The 14,575-nt window shown below is 39.2% G+C and overlaps 1 protein-coding gene across 1 annotated transcript; it reads left to right on the top strand.

Moving 5' to 3' along the window:
* Positions 1 to 6,036: 6,036 nt before the first annotated feature.
* On the top strand, positions 6,037 to 14,505 carry prim1 (DNA primase subunit 1). Its single transcript, XM_084916859.1, has 13 exons — positions 6,037 to 6,256; positions 7,478 to 7,635; positions 7,718 to 7,824; positions 7,910 to 7,983; positions 8,079 to 8,215; positions 11,244 to 11,302; positions 11,622 to 11,733; positions 11,852 to 11,941; positions 12,026 to 12,158; positions 12,726 to 12,795; positions 12,890 to 13,002; positions 14,012 to 14,110; positions 14,215 to 14,505. Exons 1-13 carry the CDS (start codon positions 6,148 to 6,150, stop codon positions 14,232 to 14,234), a joined length of 1,281 nt encoding a protein of 426 aa, XP_084772985.1. The 5' UTR covers positions 6,037 to 6,147; the 3' UTR covers positions 14,235 to 14,505.
* The last annotated feature ends 70 nt before the right edge of the window (positions 14,506 to 14,575 follow it).

The following is a 14,575-nucleotide window of genomic DNA, read 5'->3' as shown; positions in this document are numbered from 1 at the left end:
TTGTAGGTGCATCCAGGAGTCATCAAAAGCACCTCATCTGTTATACGAGTGGTGTCAGTGATGGTTTTGTGTGCAGTGTAACAACAAAGTCAGCAATGAGCGCAAGAAAAGACCAGAGAAAATAAAGCATACACATACACATACACAAGTTTTATTCTCCCCCTTAAACCTTGCCATACCTAAGGTCAAAGGTCATTTTGTCATGAAAAGGCTCAACTGAAATGGTTCAAAGTGTAGGATCACATACAAATAAAGCTACTCTGAATCTGGTGATGTATACGTAACCTGAAAGACTCTGTTAATTGAATTCATGTGTCACAATCATGTAAGGATGCAGTTATTTTCACACAAAACATATGAGTGACTGCATGTGCGCACGTGTTTGTGTAACATACAGTGTGCAGCATACAGGGCAAAGTGCTGCCTGCTAAATCAAACAAATGACAGTTGGTTTCATCAGTCTGGACGATAACAGATAATTCGAGAGTGTCAGCTGTGTGGCAGAGAGGAAATGGAGCATGGTGCGGTGTGCACAACATAAATGCAGAGGGCTTTTTACGAGAATAATGTAATGTGAGAAACTTCGAATGGACCAGAAGCTACAACCTGACAGAGAAACCACGTAAATGTCTCCTATTGTCTTGCTTCATTGAAATTTCTGTTTATACACTCTGTTACCTCACTTCCTCGTGCTCCATTTCTCCCTGTTAGTGTCCTAACTGAATCTTAGTGTGAAACACCCTGCATACTACAAACACTTTGGTGGACTGTTTGTTTTAAACGAGTTTGCAGGAATTTTTGAATGACTCAATCGCGAGGTCAGCCTCCTCAGATTAACATTTCCCCATTTGTGAAATCTGTGAAAAGCCAACAGTGACTGTTTGAAGTTTCTGTGAAACTCAACATTTTATGACTATGTTGTTTCTACACTACTATTCTCTCCAGAATTAGATCATTTTATTTAGACTCAAGTAAAACCTCATTAAAGAGTAACAAAATAGGGGTGGTACTTGTTGTTTATGTACATAAACAGAAGATAAAGATGGAACCAAGTGTATGTTTATGTACAGCAAATTGTATTTACAACCATCTATTACCTAAAGAATAAATGCATTACTACTAAACCCATGTAGTAAAAATAAACTAGATGTATTGAATTGAATTGAATTGAATTGAATTGAATTGAATTGAATTGAATTGAATTGAATTGAATTGTGGTGTCATTTATTGGATTAGTTGATTAATGTCTGAAGAAACAAGACATTGGCAATTTAACAATTGATTCATTGATTGATTCATTTAACAAACAGAGGCCAGCATCTTATTCTCTGACCAACACAATCACATTGGCTGACTTGCAACAAATGCTGGTTGAAGAATGAGATGCCATCCCACAGCAGTGTGTAGCCAAGCTGTTGACCAGCATGTGGAAGGAGATGCGCCAGGCTATTGTAGGTGTGAATGGTTCTTTCCCATCCTACTGAGTCCTCTGTTTGCTAAATTAATAAATTATTACATTTCCAATATGAGTCTATGTCCAATCATGCAGGTAAGGAAATCCCCCCCAAAAAAGATTTTGGATGAAGTGTTTTCAGTGGGAGAAATGTTTCGTCACTCATCCAATTGACTTCTTCTGTCTTAGCTGATTGCAGGTTTCCCAAACTTTATAAATAGTACATTTGCATAATGACTGACACTAGCACCACTGACTGGCAATGGGCCATGAGGTCAGTTTCGTGGTAATTAATTTGCCAGTTGTCATGACCATTGATCAATGACCATTCCAATATGTCTTGTCTTTTTACAATAAAATCATCAAATCATGTTTGGCTTAGCAGTCTATAAAAGGTGTCAGGTTTCACCTGTTACCAGTCATTTTAGTCTGTCTCAAGCCTCCTGCCTTAATCGAGTCGGTAGAAGCCATTCTCATGTTAACACACGATATATGTAAACATACGTAAACATATGTATGGAGACACAAGTAGACCAGGATTAAAAGCAAGACAAGCAAACAGTGGAATCCAAAAATGAAAACAATTAGCTCTCATACCTCCTGTGGTAAGGTTACTGTGTCTTTGGACATGCATTTTTGTGTCACTGCAGACTGGTTTTAGGGTTTCTATTAGCCTGTTTCACCAGGTTTTCCTGATGAAAGGTGACAGTGGCACACTTTGGCCATCTAAAGACACAGTGACTTTTAAATCATCGCAAAACTACGACTCCTCATGTACAGCAAACACAATGACCTTTGGTGCTGGCCAGTGGACTCCGTGGACACCTGACAGCAGTCTGACCTACATTCAACAGCTGAAAGTTGTATCTTCACTCCGTGTTTTACCTTATCTAACTTGCCCCACTGACATTTAGCATTGTGTCTGGTTGTTATGTGTTACAGTATGTGTCTACGTGCATGATGAGCCACTGGAGAGCTTAAATAGAACAACTCATAGAAATGCTCGATATTGCAAACTCCTGAATGTAAATGTGCATTAATTTGCTACTCTAATATACGGTAGAATTGTGGATGAAAGCAACAGAAGGCATTAATCCCAAATCTGATTCAAATGATTTCTAGAAATTGATTCAAAAGGGAGAAAAATGCATCGCATCCAATATGCCTTGCAGTGAAAAAAATTTTTGCATAATTCAAGTAAGATGAGGGTGAGAGCTCTTGCATTATGCAAATCAGGGTATGAGTGGTATATTAGCATAAAGTGCAGTCATAAAAGGAAATGTATTGGCAAAGGAGCTTGCAAAGAAAAGCATCTGGACTTCTTTAAGTTACTTGAAGACGTTTCACCTCTCATCCGAGAAGCTTCTTCAGTTCTAAGGTCAAATGGTGGAGAGTCCCAGATATAAACCTAGTGGGAGTATCCCCCCACAGAGGGACAAAAGGACCCCCTGATGATCCAGCGTTAACGCTGTGGATAAAAACATCAAGTTCACCAGGGAAGACACAAAGGACAACTGTTTGCCTTTCCTGGACTGCGCTGTGCACATTGAAGAGAACGGCAAACTCAACATCGAAGTTTACCGGAAGCCCACACACACGGACCAGTACCTCCTCTTTGACTCCCATCACCCTTTGGAACACAAACTTGGAGTAATTAGGACCCTACACCACCGGGCAGAACATGTTCCCTCTAAGCCTGAAGGAAAAAAGAAGGAACACACACATGTAAAGGAAGCACTCAAAACGTGCGGCTATCCTAAATGGGCGTTCTTAAAGTCAGCAAAGAGGCACAGAAAAGAAGACCAGACACCAGCGAGGGAGGATAAGAAGGACAGACGCAACAACATTGTCATCCCCTATGTAGCCGGTGTATCAGAAAAACTTAGGAGAGTTTTCTCCAAGCATGACATCCCGGTGCATTTCAGACCCAGCAACACGCTCAGACAAAAACTGGTTCACCCGAAAGACAAAACGCCAAAACACAGACTTAACAATGTGGTGTATGCTGTACAGTGCAGCGAGGAATGCCCAGACCTCTACATTGGAGAGACCAAACAGCCACTTCACAAGCGCATGGCACAACACAGAAGAGCCACCTCCACAGGACAAGACTCAGCAGTCCATCTGCATCTTAAGGATAAAGGACACTCTTTCAAGGATGCCAATGTTCACATTTTGGACAGAGAGGACAGATGGTTTGAAAGAGGAGTGAAAGAAGCCATCTATGTCCACTGTGAGCGACCATCTTTGAACAGAGGCGGGGGTTTACGACACCAACTCTCTGCCATCTATAATCCAGTTTTGAGATCCCTTCCCAGACGCCTTAACGCCCACTCACATCCTGGGCCATCTGACCTCAGGAATTCGCATGATAAGGTGGGGCCAGGTTTCACAATGAACACACCCGAAACTCTGGCTGATTGGGACCCACACCCAGTTTCACACCTTGGCTCAGGCGATTAGAGGATCATCAGGGGGTCCTTTTGTCCCTCTGTGGGGGGATACTCCCACTAGGTTTATATCTGGGACTCTCCACCATTTGACCTTAGAACTGAAGAAGCTTCTCGGATGAGAGGTGAAACGTCTTCAAGTAACTTAAAGAAGTCCAGACGCTTTTCTTTGCAAGCTCCTTTGACTACGATGACCTGGATGACTGAGAACCTTCACAGACAAATGTATTGGCATTACTTGTCTATCAGTTGCTCTTGGGTGTGGCACATTTCACTGAAGCTGGTTCATTACTATCAATCTAGAGTGTAGGTATTACACGTTTCTGTAGTTGGCTTGCTCAGCATTTACATGTGTGTGTGTGAAAGTGGAGAGGGAGATTAAATGTAGTGCATATGAAGATGTTTTCCCTTGAAATATTTCCTGTATATTAGAAGCTACAAGTTACTGTTATGTCTTCAGTGGGGAAGGATGATTTTGAAGGTTTGTTGTTTGGTCTGAAATAAAAACAGATTTTCAGAGATGTACAGAGATTCAAGTCTGGGGATGAGACGGAATGAACAATATTACAGAGCCAGACATATTTAAAGTACAACACTGCAAATAGAGAGTGTTGTTTCACATTAGAAGTACAACGGCTGACAAGGGCTCTTGTGGCTGCACACCTCTCAACCTTCACTGTGAGCAGCACCACTTCAGTCAGGAGGTGTTTGATGCACCACAGTGAAAGCTGAAACACTAATAGTGCAGCAACCCAGACTGATGGGCAGGACAGAAAGAGGCTCCATGCCTGACACTTTTTGTCTTGAAAGCGCATGTGGCCTTTTCAAATGTCAAAGCAAAGGGTGGATGTGACTGAAGAGTAAAAATGGCATGAATCAATCAATCAACCCGAAAAAGAGCTGAATTAAGCTGCTGTTTGTCCTTGTTTAGCTCATTTGGATCCCGTATTTGGCACCATTTAGTCCATGCTTCACTGAAAACTGTGGAAGTGTCCTCTGTTCTTTCCTGAGTGTTTACTGCTCATACTAAAGATGCAAGAAACAGAATAACTGAGTGTTTTAGTACAACTGATCTGCCAGGATGATGAAAACTACTAAAAGAAAACAAATTTCCTGAAATGTGGATTAATGTGGGAAAGTTCAAATTATTGTCATGAGACTGTACTGCCCTCTAGGGATGTACAGCACAAAGTGCAGCTTAGGAAAAATTTAATTGATAGTATTATATCAATTCAATCCCCCCCACCCCAATTTTCGTTTGTTTGCTTTCAGTTTCTAATTAGTTGTTTGTTTTGTTCTATGCCCCATCATGCTGCATCTCAGACTCCAGTCTTTTTGTTTCCTTTGCCCAGGCCCCCAGACCCAGAAGCATAAACCATCATGAAACCATTTCAGCTGTGTTGGTGCAAATGAAAGGGACATTTGTATCAATGCTGGGTCTCCCAACATCCACTGAAGGATGTAAGGGCCTGATGCTATGCCACACAGCAAACCTTGCAGCGTGTCTGCATGTTCTAACCTGGAAGAGCGTGTCACATGTGTACCTTGAATGGGCTGCAGGTACCATCTCATGCTACTGGTAGTATCAAGGACAAAAGCAAAAAGCAAAACTGGAGAAGGGATAAGGAGAGAGCAATGGTTGGATGGATTTATAATAATATAGTAATTTATGGAGCTACTTTACCAAAAACCACTTTATTGTATTATATTCTGTGCTCTTTGTTTTTTGTTTTCATGTTTACTCATTGAGCTACTTTATTTATTAAATAATTAATTTAGAATGTTTACCACAGCTTTTTTATTTTGTCATATTGTATTTTATAGTTATTGCTGCCAAACGACTACATGTCCCATGAGCCTCTCTTCACTGGCGTCACGTCCGCCTTTTTTAAGCTTCTAGGACTAATATTACAAGGTTAAGTAAACCATTGTCAGTGTTATAGTAACATTTCGATGCAGCAATAGTTTAAAAAATTCTGATTACCCTGGATGATTTTGCCCTCGTTGATTTTTATGGCCTAAAAGGGAAACGGGCGAAGGAAAATATATTTTTTTGCCTTGCAACTTCCGGGTTGTGGTGATGTCACTGTCCTAACCTTGTGTCATTGGTTTTGTCCGTTGCTTGAGAGTTTTCCCGCGCTACCCTCGGTGTAAAACAACGCAGTGAGCTGTCACAGTGTAGCTAGCGTCTTGACAATATTTTACCGTATCTTTACATCCAAAGCTAATTTTTGCTATCATATTATGCCATCATCAGACTATGATCCGGCTTCTCTGCCGGACCTTTTACCGCTGTACTACCGGCGGCTCTTCCCATTCTCCCAGTATTACCGCTGGCTGAGCTACGGAGGAGGTGAGTACACAGGCATGGGAACCTAGCATAAATGCGGCTAAATAACTGTGGATGTTGATCTGTGTTGTGTTATGTAAGAAGTTACGTGTTTTGTTAGGCACTAAAATGGTAGAATTATTCTGGATTTGACTTTCTTCCAACTTAAGTAAGTCATCCTATTCAACCATTCTAGCTTGATATTAATGCCTCTACATTCATCAGTAAAAAGTAAAATGATTTTGTATTTATGTATCCCTATGAATCTATAGTAATGCTGTTATTTAACAGGGATGCTGAAATTCTGGTCAGATACTCGTGTTTAAAATAAGCCACTAGCCAGTTATGAAACAAATGTTTGTTTTGTTTGAAGTGTTTTAAAATAATTCACGTATTCAGCACGTTATCATTTACCCAGCATAAACATTGCATTAGACACACGGCTGATCTGCAGAAAAATGTGAGCATTCATCACATATATTGATTTTTATGCCATTTAACACCAGAGTGGATCCTCTTCCTCCATAATACCCTGTCCCTGACATCCTCCTCTGTCACACCAGCCCTCTGCATGTCCTCCTTCAGTACATCCATGAAGCTGCACAGTGGTCTTCCTCTTTTCCTCCTGCTTGTCACCTCCATATTCAAAATCCTTTTCCCAGTACATTCACTGTCCCTTCTGTGCATACGTCCATCTCGGCTCTCTTTGTCTCCTGGTCACTCTCAATAAAAACCTGAGAATCTACATCTCTGCCACCTCCGGATCAACCTCCTTACTTTTTGACAGTGCCCCTGTCTCCAATTCATACAACAGATCTCACTACCATTTAGCAGACCTTCCCTTTCACTCTTGCTGCTATCCCTCTGTCACTTGTCTCTACCATGCCGGCACTCTCTTCTTGACCTCTGTTGTGCACTAGCCATTATTGTAACTGCAGATGTATAAATATATCCACCTTTACTACCGCTCCTCCTTGCAGCTTCACTGTTACACCTGTCTCCCTCTCATTCACAGACATTTATTTTGTATTACATCTACTGACTTGGATGGATGCAGTACTGTAACATTTGCTTATAAATGAAACCGTAAAAGTGGAGTTCACAATAAAGCCAGGATCCACTGCTCTGTGATGCTGACATGTAAAACTATTAAGAGTTAGACAGAGAGTTAAAAATGCCCAAATACAGGACTAATGTGTGTGTCTTGTTGTGTTATTTGTTTTTGTTTTTCTTGTACAATATCAGTGCAGAAAAACTACTTTCAAAATCGCGAGTTCTCGTTTACCCTGAAAGACGACATCTATGTACGCTACCAGTCGTTCAGCACGCAGAATGAGCTGGAGAAAGAAATGCAGAAGATGAACCCCTACAAGATCGATGTGGGAGCAGTGTACAGCCACAGGGTAATTTTCCACACCTTACAGAGTTTGTGCATCACAGCAGACATATGTATGGAGTATGGTTGTCTCCCTTTGTTGCCCACAGCCAAGTCAACACAACACTGTGAAGTCGGGGACCTTCCAGGCTCTGGAGAAGGAGCTTGTGTTTGATATCGATATGACAGATTATGATGACGTCCGAAGCTGCTGCAGGTAGGTGAATTATGTATTTATTTCCTGTCGCAGAATATCCTGACCGTTTCATCGCCCACATAACACTTTAAAACTGTCATTTTAGTGCTGCTGACATCTGCTCCAAGTGCTGGACCTTAATGACCATCGCCATCCGTATCCTGGATAGAGCTCTTCAAGGTTTGGTCATCACAGATTCAGTGCCAGGTGACAGCTTGTGTGGATTTTTGTTGAAATTCTCATCAAGCATGTGCTGGTTTTTGTGTTACTTCCAGATGACTTTGGTTTCCAGCACCGTCTGTGGGTTTATTCTGGCAGAAGAGGAGTACATTGTTGGGTGTGTGATGAAGCTGCCCGGAAACTCTCTGTAGCAGCACGCTCTGCTGTGACAGAATACCTCAGCCTGGTCAAGGTACGAGTACTTCAACTTTTAATAGAAGTCCTCTGTAAGTACTTTCTACTTCCAAACCTAATCAATTAAAGTTTTTTGTTTCTTTTTTTTATAAACTGTAATTAACAGATGTTATTGGATATAACCACAGTTGACAGGTTGGGATTGCTAAAACATAATTTGAATGTAACGCAGTTAGAGAAAAGTCAGTCAATTGATGCATTGCACATAAACCACAAAAAGCTACTTGTCCTGCCAGACCAAATAAGACTACTATAATAAGATGGTGAACTATGATTATTATAATTAGAACAAAGTGTCGCACCTACATTACAATGTGCTTCATGTGGATTCATAGAACAGACCACACAACAGCTAGAACAGCATGTGATAGATAGACATGAAGTACAAATATTAAGACTCTTAAAACAAAATAAAAAGAGCATTTATTAAAAATAACCCCGCCCCTCCCCCGGACAGTCGGGGATGCGTGCGCTAACATGCCTGGAGATTGCCATTTTAATGAGTGTTTGATGGAAATGACAATGGTAGACTTTGCGCTCTCGAGTCACATGATAGGTGAGTCCTAGTAAATAATTTTTGAGAATGTGTACTAGGGCTGTGCGATATGACCAAAATCTCATATCCCGATATAAGAATTCTATCGTCCCGATACCGATATAAATCACAAAAATGTAACATTTTCTGTAAATTCTGTGAATCTCGGGCAGCTCGACTTGCGGGAAGTGTTTCCAGCTGGGCGTCATGTAGCTGGAGTCGAGTGTTTTAACAGATGCATGAAACGATACATTTTTAGACACAAGTTGTAACAGCCGCCGTTTTCTTTGTGAGTATTTATTACACGGCGTGCTGCGGGGAAAAGCCTGTTCTAACGTTTGAGTCTAAGGTTTATTTTTTTTTAGCACCTGGCGTCTTTTTTTTTTTTACTTCTCATCCGTAAATAATCTGCTCTTTCACGTGATTCAGTTTATTTTGAAAAGTCTCAACAGGATCTTGAGCTTTATTGTGAAAGGTTTATGTGGAACATAAACAAGCGGACACGCGATGGTGTTACCGTCGTTGTTGCTAACCACAACCACAACGCATAAAAACAGGAGCTTGTCTGTCAGTAGTGTGGTTATATTAAATATAAGAGAAAGAGAGAACTTTAAGAAATTAATATAGCCACTACAGTGAAAATCAAAACGATGAAAAAATATTGCCGTAAACAGTTTATTTTGCGACACCACGAAACAAACGATAGCGTAAAATGAAACGATAGACGTTTTTATATCGTCATCCGATATATATCTTTATATCGAACAGCCCTAATGTGTACATAACACGTGCAAATTTTTAAAACTATTATTATTTTCTTAGCTATCAAACTTGCTGGAGAAATGATTGAAATGCACTGAGTGTGATGTAGTACGGCAGCGCTATTATAGCAGTTAGTTATGGCATGGTGATTTATAGAATATGCTGTGAATTTGGCTAACATTACTTAGCAGTAGCAGTAATGTAAGTTACTTCACTCAAGTAAAAGCTTTAAACATTAGTCCGATACTTAACTAGCCAACTTAAGGCTTAAGAAAATAATGGTAATAAGAGGGACTGATCTACATGGGCACAAAGAATAGCCACTTTTTTGTGCTACCAAAGTTCCCTCGCTTTCATTCAAAATCTGATTATTTTTATAAATTATAAATGGCTTCAAGCTCAGTGGGGCTCATTATAATTGTACCTAATAATATCACAGATGATAGACTAAATAAATAGATTTTAGGTAGATGCTTGTGCATTCTTAAAGTCTTATATGTTGAATTGAACTATGTCATCTGTTCAAAGCCTCTCCCAGTCAGTGCTCTATGCCTGTCTTATTGTAAATGGTGTTATTAGCACAAACACTGTAAAGGTGATCATTTATGACTTTTACAGTAATACAGACAGCAATGTAGTTAAACAACTTAAAGTTGGTTTTTTTGGGAATTAACTTTAACCTGTTAGGCCCCCAGGGGTTTTCTGAGCTTTCTGCTCGAAAGTGAAATGACCAAAATAAATGGGGTAATTCTCTGCTGTTACAGACTCTGTGTAAACAGTCTTGGTATCAAAAATAAAGGTAACACTTGTGGATGTCATCAGACGTGTAAATATTACTGCAGATGTTACTATGTCAACGTTGCTGTGACTCAAACATAGAAAAATTTGATTTTTTATATCCCTCGCTTAATTTTTAAAAGCATTTTATAGCATGTAACACCTTTGAAAATATGCTTCAGTTCACATTTAACTCTAGAAAATCATAAATCAAAATATGGATATTACCTGTCCACAGATTCATGGTGACGTAACTGCTCTAACATGTTTGGTGTCTTTGCTTTGTTTGGTGTTTGTAGAAATGGTTTATATGAGATTTTAGTTGAGATTCAGAGGTTTCTGTGGACACTACTCTTGTCGGCACTTATATTTCTGACCTCGTGTTATAACAGATTAAAGGTAATCTCCCTTTTGCCCCCATTTTTGGGGGCGTGGGTGATTAACTAGTTAAAAAAAACAAACATCTGTCTCCTATTTTTGTGCCACATAGGAAAGAAGAGTCAATATCTGATGAGAAGACTTATTAATTTGGCCTTGCTGTGTATTATAGTGGTGTGTGGCGCAGTTTTCTTGTTTTATGGGATTGATGTTTTTTTCTTTTCAAGTGGAGAATATCTCTAACAAATGTGTTTTTGAGTTTGTACCCTAAATGCTAAGTGAAACATGCATTCTTTTTATGGGTAATGTGCTGGAAAAGCTTGAAAGTGGACCTTGAAAGTGCTTAAAAAGTGCTTGAATTTGACCCTGAGAAATGTGGATGAACTCTGTAATACGGTACTTATTGAGTTAAAAGATGTGACTGTTTTCCTTACATCTGCACAGTCTTAAGACTCTGATTTGATTATTAATCAGACTGTTGTCTTATTTGTTGTTTCATGAGTAGGATACTAGTGAAATGTATCTTCCTCAAATGGCCTGCAATGTTTGATTTTAAAAATGTGATGTTTTGTAGGGTGGTGATGAAACCATAAAGAAAGTAGTGCTGACTGAACTAATTCACCCTTTTATCAGGTAACTGTTTGATAAATTTTGGTGTTTGTCTTTTATAGTCTGTGTCTGTGTTCCAGCAAGATTGTACCCTCTCTTTCATCAACACAATCTCTGGACATCATTTTTAATTAGGATCATTTTTGTAAGCAGTGACACACTGCGTTCTTGTTTGCCTTGTGAATTTGCTAATTACTTTCACTGAGACAGCTGTCCTGGATTTCTGTGCTTGGGTGCAGTTGTGAGCACAGTGATCACCATGCCTGCATACAGGGATCACTGGTTACACACACTTGGGTACAGTGCACTTTGTGCTTTTTAAAATTGTGATTCTTTTTCACAGCAACTCTCTGGAAGTGGTGAAGGAATACTTTAGCCGATATGCACTACATGACCAGGACCTGATGGGAAGCAAGGAGTCTGTAGAAAAAGTGCTGGCACTCGTTCCTGAGGATATCCTTTTCTTAGTTTACCGCATATTTGCCGCATAAAGTAATTGATTGGACCTATAGACATTTGTTGGCAAAGACTTCAAAGATCTTGTTGAAAGTGACTTGACTTTATATATTACATGCCAGAAGCTACCTACAGCAGGAGTTTGAAAAGGAGAAGAAGCCTGAGAAACGTTGGGAACTGATTGAGGCAGAGGCTATAAGGAAACGGGTTGGTAACTTCGCTCACAGTTTTTACATTGTTTTACACATTAGAACAGAAGGGCTTATGGTCTTACAATCTGTCTCCCTGAAGAGAACTGCAAAGAGGGGCCAGTACTTTGAAAACGAAATCATGCTGCAGTATTGTTACCCACGGCTCGACGCCAACGTCAGCAAAGGTGTGAACCATCTGCTGAAGAGTCCTTTCAGTGTACACCCCAAAACAGGTGAGCGTACTTTAAAGAGGCTTGTACTGGAACTGTCTGGGCCTTTGCTAAGAGTACATGCTAGTAATGTTAGTAATATTGTATCACACTTTTTGGGCAAAGGTGCTCCTTGGAGCCAAGAGTCATACTGTGCATGTACATGATTGTAAACAAGAAGACAAAAATACACAGTTACTTGCTTGTTTCCTATATTTTTGCATATTTGTCAGACTTAAATGTTTCAGATAATCAGATACATTTTGATATTAGACAAAGATAACCCAAGCAAATATAAAATTCTGTTTTTAAATGAATGAAAATAATAAAATAAATAATAAAAGCTTACACTGGATGGATATAAAATATTGGCTTCTTCATTCTGTTAAATGACATTCTGTCATTCATATCAAGGTTTATATTTCTGAAATGTCAGCTGTGTAATATTAAAGGCTTTTTATTGATATACCTCAAAACTCAGAGGACCTTGGATGTTTTTCTTTTGTTTCTTTGTAACCAGGTTGATTTAATTTGACTTAAGTATGAGTGTATAAAACTGCATCCTCTCTCTCTCTCTCTCTCTCTGTCCAGGCCGCATTTCTGTTCCCATAAATGTCAGTGAATTAGACAAATTTGATCCCTTTTCTGTGCCCACGATCAGGTAACAATTTAATGTTTGGTGCTCTGTTGTCTGCAGCATGTGAGTGATCCTCGTGAAGACTGATGTTGTAACATTTTGTTTTATGTTGTTGTAGTATGATCTGTGAGGAGTTGGATCGGCCCAGGCCAGGCGAAGAGAAAGAGAAATTAGAGGATGCGAAGGAGAAGGCAGACGAGAAAGATGCAATAGAGAAGCGCAAGAGCAGAGGTGCTGGGGGAAAGAAAAATGCAAAGATCTACCTGAAACTTTTACCTAAAAATACACCTGGACAGCACATAAAACTGAAATCTTCAGGCCTTTAAATGGGCTGACATAAGGTGTTTTGGGGGCTAGGGTCTTCACAATGGCATGATGGTTTTTTCTGAGTGTAAAGATCATGTGACGTGAAATAATCATCGGCACTCTCAAAAATGCTCCTTACACATAATTGGCTAAGACGTACAGGCCTAGTTACTAGTAAGCGATCCAAAAACTTTCAATTCCCCTGCAAAGTGACACATGGTTGCTGAAGGTTGCTGGCTGTTGCTAGGTGAAATTGTTTGCAAAGGGCGCGCTTCATCCAAAATCTTATGATTGTTGTGGTTGCTACAAGATCACCTATTGTTTGCATAATTGCTTGCTGTTGCAGAATTATGAAATGCATCAAAAACAGCCAAAAGATGTTGAAGGACCAGATCAAGGGAAGAGCTAGTGGCATATAAAATGTTGTCATCTGGATAAAAATGTACATTTTGGGTCGCAAAGTTAATACTATTTATGTACATTTTGCCTTTAAATGAAAAGTTGTGCCTAACTGCTGTAACACAACATATCTCAAATGGTGGAACTTTTACTTTGAAGGTGATCATTCTCCATGTCTGGTTCACATCGCATTTTTCACAATTTCACTGCAAATAGTTGGTGAGTGTAAGTGCAGACAAGTCAGTGTCTCCCATGTTAACTATACATGACTGCATAATCTGCTAGCAACCAAAGCAATGAAAAAGCAAACTTGTGACTAATTTCACTAGCAACTGCAATCAGTCACACAACTTTTCAAAATCTATGTACACCTGAATGAATGACTGGTGCATTGGAGTATAAAGTTCCCCCCCAAAATTGGAACTTTATATAGTAACTTTATATTTACTATATTCATATTGTGTAAATATTTAAATATATCTTTAATGTATCTGAGTGTTTCAGCTAATGCTACTTTTACTACTTTTCGTCTCAGATTACAAAAGAACCAGCCTGGCGAAGTACATAAAATACTTTGACCAGTTTCTGGATGGAATGGCTCGTTCATGGAAAGGAGAGCGTCTCAGAAACAGTGGTAGGTTTCTTTCTTTTTCTTTTTTTTTAAATAGATTAAACAGAAAATTTACAGCAACTTTTAATCATTTTGCTTTTCTTTTCTTTTCTTTTTTTCTCCTTCAGATCTTCTGAAAGAATTCTGAACTGGATCATCAGAGGTGACACCTCAGAACAACGTCCTGTTGCCTAATGTTGCTAATTATGCTTTGTGGTGTTTTTGGTGCCATTTTTCTACTACACATTAATTTCACCAGAATCTGTTTTATTATGCTTTGTAATAAAAGACTCGCTGATAAAACATTTAATAAAATGCTTAATAAATCCCTGATTTTTTTTACCATAAAATTTCACAGTAAAGTTTTATTTGTCTAATTGTTGGCTGTATTTGTGATGAATAAATTCAGTATTTCTACTCTTGCAAACACATTGTCTTCCTTTTTAAAAAAAATAAAATAAAAAAAAATTAAAGGGTTTCACATGAGTC

This window comes from Perissodus microlepis, chromosome 20 (assembly GCF_051167445.1).
Source record: "Perissodus microlepis isolate ML-2025 ecotype Zambia chromosome 20, ASM5116744v1, whole genome shotgun sequence".
In the NCBI taxonomy this organism is placed as follows: domain Eukaryota; kingdom Metazoa; phylum Chordata; class Actinopteri; order Cichliformes; family Cichlidae; genus Perissodus; species Perissodus microlepis.
The sequence above is the reverse complement of the archived record's forward strand: the minus strand, read 5'-3'. Positions and strand labels throughout refer to the sequence as shown.